This window comes from Gavialis gangeticus, unplaced genomic scaffold (genome assembly GCF_001723915.1).
Source record: "Gavialis gangeticus isolate Ggan-Ray unplaced genomic scaffold, GavGan_comp1, whole genome shotgun sequence".
Taxonomy (NCBI): Eukaryota; Metazoa; Chordata; order Crocodylia; family Gavialidae; genus Gavialis; species Gavialis gangeticus.
Genome location: NW_017729004.1, coordinates 14,554,512 through 14,562,984, shown reverse-complemented (window position 1 = coordinate 14,562,984; position 8,473 = coordinate 14,554,512). Strand labels below are relative to the sequence as shown.

Below are 8,473 nucleotides of genomic sequence, written 5' to 3'. Positions count from 1 at the left end.
TGATGACTCCAAGATCCTTTTCCGCCTCCGTGCTGACAAGAGGGGAGTTCCCCAACCTGTAGGTATGGTGCCGGTTGTTCCTCCCCAGGTGCATCACCTTGCACTTGTCTGTGTTGAAACCCTTCCTATTCTCTTCTGCCCGCCCTTGTAACCTGTCTAGGTCAGATTGTAGCCTGTTGCTTCCTTCTAGTGTGCCCACGTCCCCCCACATCTTAGTGTCATCAGCAAATTTGAACAGGGTGCTTTGCACCCCTTCGTCCAAATCGCTGATGAAGATGTTGAACAGCGCGGGCCTGAGGACCGAGCCCTGCGGAACCCCACTGCCCACGTCCTTCCAGGCTGAGAAGGACCCATCCCCTACCACCCTCTGGGTGCGGCCCTCCAGCCAGTTGGCGACCCATCTGACTGTGTGGGTGTCGACACCACAGTCCCCCAGTTTCTTAATGAGAACGGGGTGAGAGATGGTGTCAAAAGCCTTCTGGAAGTCCAGGAAGACTATGTCCACTGCTACCCCTGCATCTAATGATCTGGTAATCTGATCGTAAAAGGCTACCAGGTTGGTCTGACAGGACCTGCCACTGATGAACCTGTGCTGATTGCCCCTAAGCATGCAGTCCCCTGCTGGCCCCTCCTGGATGTGTGCCAGAATAATTTTCTCGAACAGCTTGCCTAGGGTCGAGGTAAGACTAACTGGCCTATAGTTTTCAGGCTGGCACAGTTCCATTCTGCAAGGTGCTGCTTGGTGCTGGGGGGAGAGGGATATAGGGGGTGCCGCATGCATGTGTGCGTGCACACACGCATATGGCAGCCAGCCAGCAGTGGAAAAGCAGCTCCCACAGCTCCCTCCAGGTAAGTCGGGTGGGAAGGGGCACACAGAAGTGTCGAGGGGGGCTCACAGGCAATGTGGGGGAGCATGTGCCCCCCATCCAGATTTCTGCACCTAGAGCCAGGCCAAACCAGCTCTGGGCAGGAGCAGTTTCCACAGGCAGCAGGTGGGACCCACCGGGGGTGGGGGCACCGTGCTGCCATGGCTGCCAAGGTGAGGCATGGTGGCAGCATGGGAGTGTGCCCTTACTGATGCCAGGTGGGCAGAGGATGCCTCACCTTGGTGGCATAGCACTCCCCCTGTGCTGGGTCCCACCTGCTGAGCCATGGAAGCAGCTCCTGCCCACAGCTTATCTGGCCAGGTTGCAGCCCGCGCCTCACTGTGTGCACAGAAATCTGGGGGTGATATGCCCCCTTTCCACCCTCCCAGGTTGTCCTGTGTCCCCCTGCCCCCGTGATGCATCACCTGTGTTCCTGCCCCCCATCCCCACTTACCCACCCTCTTCCTCATACTTTAGAGGGCTGGGAGTAGGGGCAGCAGGTTGGGGATGAGGGGCACCAGCAGGGCTGGGGCACTGTGGACGGGGAATGAGGAGCCCTGGCAGAGCCAGGGGGCTGTGGGACAGGAGTGGGGGGGTACCAGCATGGACAGGGGCATGGAACCAGCATATCAGGCCTGCTCAGCACCCCAAAGCAGTGTGAGGTGGACAACTGCAACTGGACCCATGTCCTGGTGAGTGAAGAGGGCAGGTGGAGCTCTGATTTCTCATAATAAAACAAAAATCAAATGCCAAAATACATAGGTATTTAAAATGTATTTTATTATAGTGATTGAGGTACTGGTAGGCTTCCGAGTTGCTTTCAAATTGTAAATGTATCAGTAAAACATTGTGCTCAACTAATACTTATATAGATAGTGGCGTTTCATTTTAATGGCGGAAAAACATGAATTTTTGGGGTGGGGGGTGTGGGGATGCCCTTTTAGACAGAGAAAACCAGGATTGCTATAATTACTAATCTGCTACATTGCTCTGAAACCCTGTGGTACTTATGTGAACTCTGTAGGTAAAGCAGTGAAGACGGACCACTCATGTGAACTTCAGTCATGCCTTCTGGTTCCAGTGCATCTATCCTGAAAGAAAGAAGGAAAAAAAGAAAGCAAGCACAAACATGTGTTCATTTCATCTGTCCTAGGTGTCAGAGATGCCAAAGCCTGCTTTTATGAAGAAGAACCTGGATGAACTGGGGATAGGAACTTACCACAACATTGCCTTCATACATCCAGACACTCCTATCATTAAAGCCTTGAATATATTTGTAGACAGAAGGATATCAGCGTTACCTGTTGTGGATGAGTCAGGTGTGTGTTAAGTAGTACGTGAGCATAAAAGCTGGTGGGGGGGAGGTGGAGAGGGATAGATCATTTCATTTGTATTTGGTTATTTTGTACAGTTACCCCTGTGGAGAGAGGTGCTAAAATTGCCTCTTTTCTGCCCTGCCACTTAAATCCCTACTAGGTCATCAAGTAATTAAAAGGGGAAGAATGGGATGAAAGGTTCAGGTTGCAGACCTAGACACTTCCTATTCAGTTAGTTTCTTTTGAAGTGTGTTGTAGCACAAAAAGGGTTTGTTTGTTGTCGGGGGGGGGCGGCGGGGGGGGTATTTTCTGTTTTGATATGTGTCTGTTTTGTTTCCTTGTAATTGGAAGATACTAAAACTAGGATGCAGGAACATTAACTTTTGTTTTTGAAAGGCCTTACTAACATATGTTTTCATTTTTAGGAAAAGTTGTAGATATTTATTCCAAATTTGATGTAATAGTAAGTATCTTCTTAAATTCCATAAAATATTTTATGTGCAGTGTGGTGTGTCTTTTTAACAATTTCTTTCAGACATCTGTTTCAACTGTTATTCCTTCCTTAACCTTTTAATTCTTTCTAATGAAGTGAAGAAAATGCCATTGAGTTGACTTTGCAATGTTCAGTTGACCATAGTAATAATTTTTATCCAGGGGTAGCTGGTGGTCAGGGCATTTCTAAGACTCAAAAAAATTGTGCCAACACAAGGAAGTTTAGGCTTTTTTTTAATATTTCCTCTTAACTATGCCTTTTCCACAACCTGGCCTTATCAATGGTGAAGGACTTCCTCTTGCAGGTTGGGCATATCATTTTAATTGTATTTTCAGTCATTGAAACAAATTAGCTGCCATAGTTGCATGCACCAGTGTACTAAACCTGCCCTTGTTGCAGTTCTGTCTGAATCTAGCTCAGACCAGTATTTTGCCATGCCATCCTTCAGTACAGCCTAGCCAGCCTGCCTATTAAGCAAACCTTCTACACAGTTGGGATCTCCCAGAAAAAGTCTGAATTTCTTTGTTCATCTCTTCTCCACACACCTGCTCCTTCCTGAGGGCTTCTGGGGGCTGCCTTATTCTGTGAAGAGATAAGAGTTTTAGTAGCTTGTACACCAGCCTGCCAGTGTCAGTGGAACATCCAAATGTCTGCAATTTTGCTTTAGAAAATCTCACTACTAAGGGAGAAGAGTACAGAAATACTTCAAAAGTTCCTGTAGCAACTATAATCTGCAGAATTTGTCTGCGTGCAGTGTTCTTGAGAATGAGGGTTCCCAAGCCGCAGGGTTTCTGCCTATTCCTTCAGGACTCCTGTTCCTCCTGCCTCTGTTTTTATGGAGGACATTGCCCTGTTCCTTCTTGGTGACCCTAAGCAGTAACTAGCTGTTGCAGAAGATGGTTGTAATCTCCAAGGAAGTGAAATCTCCAGCCCTAAATCCAGTTTATGACTTGTGCTACGTCTATAACTATCTTCCTGTTGAGACCAGGACCACTACCAAGAAAGCAATCCTGCCCACATTGAGCAGCATACATATCTCAGAGAGGTCCTAATGCCACTCTGAGGTGGAAGACCAGACTAGGAGGCAGTCTTTCCCCTACTCCGTCTTTGACAGTTGCTTCAGGGCAAGAACATCCATCTCATTTGTCACGCCTTTCATCGTGGGCGTTGGAAAGAAAGAAGCTTGAATCCAAGTGATTCCTTGAAGACAGAATTTAAAAGAACTCTAAGCAAAAATTTGTAATAAAATGTAGAAATCTGGACAGTATGGCTGCCAGAATCCTTTTAATTTCCAAGGAAGGTAGGCCTGCTCACTAGAAATTAACATGGCTAGAACCAAAACAACTTCAAGGCCAAAAGGCTTATTTTTCTGCTGCCAGCTAGTAACATGCAAGTAAATTAGGCTGCCTTTTGATCATCTTCCCCTGGGTGGTTGTCTCTTTCATCTATGCTAATTTGCAAATTAGACCATCAAGAATTTAAACATGCTTTGTTCTAAACAATAGCGTCCCTAAACAAATTAAACAAACAAATAAATAAGCATAATCTTCCTTTTAGGTGAAGGTACACGATTGCTTTTCCCTTTAACTTTCAGAAGTCTTGAAGTAAGCCACATATCTTGCCTTTGCTTCCCTATGCTCATAAAAGTGGCCATCTGCAAATCTTGGGTAAACTGGAAGCTTAAATTAGTACTTTCCAGAGGCTCCTTCAGTCACTCTGATCCTCCTGTTCTATGTTTTCTACAGCCTGGCACGCCAAAGGTCTGAGCTGTCGGTGTGCACACAGGAGGTAGAAGGCCTCATAGTTGAACTGGGGAACTGCAGCCTTGACAACCTTATGGTCCAGTGGCTTAGGAACTGGCTCTGTGGTCAGTCCCAGGGAGTGATAGTTGATGGAACCATGTCAACATGGTGCATGATGACCAGCAGCATCTCCCAGGGCTCCGTACTTGGACCAGTACTCTTTAACATACTTATAAACTATCTGGATTCTGGTATCAGAAGCGGACTGGCTAAATTCGCTGATGACACCAAACTATGGGGAGGTGTGGTCACACTAGAGGATAGGCTGGCAATCCAGGCCACCCTGGACGGGCGCTCAAGGTGGACGGATCAAAACCTGATGGCATTCAACACTGAGAAATGCAAGGTGCTCCACCTCGGGCGAGGGGTGGGGGGAAATCCACATCATACTTATAGGCTTGGCACCATGACCGAAAGGGACTTGGGGGTCATGATTGATCATAAGAAGAACATGAGCCACCAGTGTGATTCCACAGCTGGCAAAGCAAACAAAACCCTAGCTTGCATCTACCAGTGTATCTCAAGGAAGTCCCAGGAAGTCATCCTCCCCCTGTACTCGGCCTTAGTGAGACTGCAGCTGGAGTACTGCATCCAGTTCTGGGCTCCACACTTTAGGAAAGATGTGGAGAAGCTTGAGAGAGTCCAGAGGAGAGGCACGTGCCTGATCAGAGAACAAGTCTTATGAGGAGAGACTGAGAGGCAGGGGGCTCTTCAGCCTGGAGAAGCAAAGGCTCAGGTGTGACGTTGTGGCAGCCTATAAGGATGTAAGAGGTGTGCATCAGGAACAGGGAGAACGTCTGTTCACCAGGGCACCCCTAGGGAAGACGAGGTCTAATGGTCACAAACTTTGGGAAGACTGTTTTAGGCTGGACGTAAGGACAAACTTCTTTACTGTCTGAGTCTCCAGAGTCTGGAATAGACTCTCCCCAGAAGTGGTGCGCACCTACTCTGGACACCTTTAAGATGCACTTGCATGCTTATCTTGCTGGGACCATTTGACCCCAGTTGACTTCCTGCCTCTTGGGCAGCGGGCTGGACCCGATGATCTTGTGAGGTCCCTTCCAGCCCTAATGTCTGTGAAATCTGTATTACTAAAAAAAAGTTCCTTGCTGGTTGCACATTTCCTGAACTATGATGGCTAAAACAAGCCTCTAACCCTACTTCATCACAGAGCCTCCTGACAGCTGCCACTCAGGAGGCACCTAGTATCATTCTACAAACTCTCCAAAAATCTGCCTAATCTTCAAAAGAAAAGCTCAGCTTTGTCTCGCATAACAATTCCCTTAGCTAGGAAGCAATTTAGGATGGCTAAAAATTTAAAAAAACAAACATTTTTCTTTTTGAGAAAACGAACATATGGACTAGATCCTTGCTCAGTAGCCAGGGCCAAAACCTAATTGTACTTGAATGAAATCCTGGACCAGAGAATGAAAGAAGTCTGTCCTCATTCTCCTGTTATGCTGTTTAAACAAGTTTGACTTTCTTCAGTACCTAAAATAAATAGCTTGGAGCATGCCACCTTCATAATTGCCACCACTCCATCAACGTACATTCTGTAAAGTGGCTTCACCAAAATCTTGGGTTGAAAAGCCTGGAGATGCAAGTGTCAAGTGGCAACGCTTCGTATCTCATTCACAACTCACTAAAAGACTGATTGCACTTGGGCTCTTGTGTGCCCCCAAAGGACTAAACTAGGTCACACATTTTAAAATGCACAAAGTAATTGAATGTGCAATCACATGTTGCACAAGAGTGCAGTAACTACTTCATTCCATGGGTTGCGTATTTAGGACTAGAGGATAAACAGGACCTTACAGATCCTCAAGTCCAGTTCCTGGTACGAGCCAATCACACTACATAATTCTATTCCTAAACTGACCTTAAAAGTGAATTAAGTTGTTTTCTCATACTTCTCTTTTTGGGAAGCTGTTCCAGGACCTTGCTCCTTGGATAGTTATACACTGCCTTCTAATTTACAGCCCAAATTTATTCCTAGCCACAGTTTATACTTTTTACATTTTTGTGCCATAACTGCCTCCCCATAGTGATTTTCAGAGTAATCATATCCCATCTCAATCTCTGCTTTGTTAGAGTAAATCAAGCCAAGCTCTTTTGAGCTGTTCTCCTAAGGTAAGTTTTCTTTTTCTGATTATCTTGGTAGCCCATCTCTGCTTCTGCCCCCATCTGAATTCATATTTCTTGAACCTGAGTATACAGAGTAGAGTATCCAGATGAGGTCTCGCCAGTACCTTGTCAGTACTTCCCTGCCTGTATTGGAAGAATCTTGCCTAATACATCCCAGTGTCTCCTTTTTGTGTGCCCCTATCACATAATCATCCTCTGATCATCTAAATACAACCAGGTCTTTCTCCTCCTCCGTTGTGCCCAGTTGATGAGCTCTCAGTTAAGTTCTTGTTATTAATCACCACTGTATGATGTGGGAAATCATTATAGCTTTTCACCCCATTTCTTTCTTTTTTAAGACTTCAGTATCATCCCTTTCTTCCTTATCAAGTCCAGTCCTTCTCTTTATTGCTGATATGTCCCCGTCTGTGTCACCAACACATTCCAGCTAATGGAAGAAGAAAAAAATAGTATCTTCTTTCCTATACCTTTTCTCATAGGAGAGGATATTAGCATTTCTGCGCAAATTCTGTGTATATCAAAATACTCTTGATTTTAACATGAAGACTGTAGATGCTATACTTTTCAATTATTTTAACCCTCTCACTTGCAGTAGTGCTAATGAACTATTATAGTTCAACTGATGAATATGAACTATTGAATTTCTCATAGTTGATGTAATTTCTGTTTTGGAAATGTATCTTCTGGTATCCATGATTGCAGTGCCAAAACAGGCCAGCAGAGGGGGTCTGAGCACAAGTACAGCAAAAGATGGTAATTAATGCTTTCATTGGGACTGTCCAGACCAGCTGGGGGTCATCTGTTGGAAGAAATAATTGTGGTTAAGGAAACAATATTTCTCTTTATTACTAAGGTCTCATAAATCTCTAGAATTTGAATTGATCTATAAATTTTGCACTTATTGTGCAAGAGCAGGAAGATGTGCTTTGAGTCCTTCAAGTCCAAGATCTGTTAGCAAAATGAGTAATTTGTCAGTGGCTGGGTGCATACCACAATCCAGGAGTAATTTTTGTCAAGTCTGTCATGATGCATTAACTGAACTGCAGACTTGGCTTTCCTTATGCACTGAAGGATCGCTGATATACTTAGCTTAGCCAAGGTGTTTACTATGTTAAGTGAAAACCCTCAGTCTACAATATAACACTGGACTGATATTTGCATGCATAGGTCAGTGCCAAAAAATTCACCCACTTGTCTGTTATAAAGACTACAGCTGAATTCCCTGCATGTTATTTTTCAGAATCTTGCTGCTGAAAAAACATATAATAACTTAGATATCACAGTGACGCAAGCCCTGCAGCACCGTTCTCAGTATTTTGAAGGTGTTGTGAAGTGCAGTATGCTGGAAACACTGGAGACCATTGTGGATAGAATAGTGAAGGCTGAGGTGAGAGTGCTTTTGTATTCACTTTAATTTTTAAAGCAGTATGATAACAGGGGCACCAAATGCGTGCTTTGACTTTAAAGTAGTACAAAGTGATTTTGCTGATACGCCATGGGTATAGTTTCTCACAATCTTCATGTGTAAATATTGAAGTTTGGGTTACTGCCGTTATGAAGAATCTGCAGGGAATCTTGGTGAAATCTCTGGTTTCATTCAGGGCTTCCAGGGGGGTAAGGGAATTGCAAGGTTTTTTTTTTTGTATTGTTTCCATCTCCATTCCTGTGCCTTACACCTTAGGTCCACCTGTTGATGGAAGAGTTATTCAAAGTGAAAGTTAAAAGAAATGCTGGCTTCTAAACCTATGTAAGAGCAAATGGAAGGTTCCTGAAACTGCATTGTATCTAACCCTTTGCAGATGACCACCACAACATACATATATATATATATATATAAATATATATATATAT

General features: G+C 44.7%; 1 protein-coding gene across 2 annotated transcripts in view; it reads left to right on the top strand.

Annotated features, from left to right (window-relative positions):
- PRKAG2 (protein kinase AMP-activated non-catalytic subunit gamma 2) overlaps window positions 1-8,473 on the top strand; it is a 375,527-nt gene that overhangs the window by 339,394 nt on the left and 27,660 nt on the right. For both annotated transcript variants that reach the window (XM_019508123.1, XM_019508124.1), the window contains 3 exons: window positions 2,020-2,185; window positions 2,608-2,645; window positions 7,863-8,009. In XM_019508123.1, the coding sequence (XP_019363668.1) occupies window positions 2,020-2,185; window positions 2,608-2,645; window positions 7,863-8,009 (351 nt within the window). The remainder of the gene's footprint in view (window positions 1-2,019; window positions 2,186-2,607; window positions 2,646-7,862; window positions 8,010-8,473) is intronic.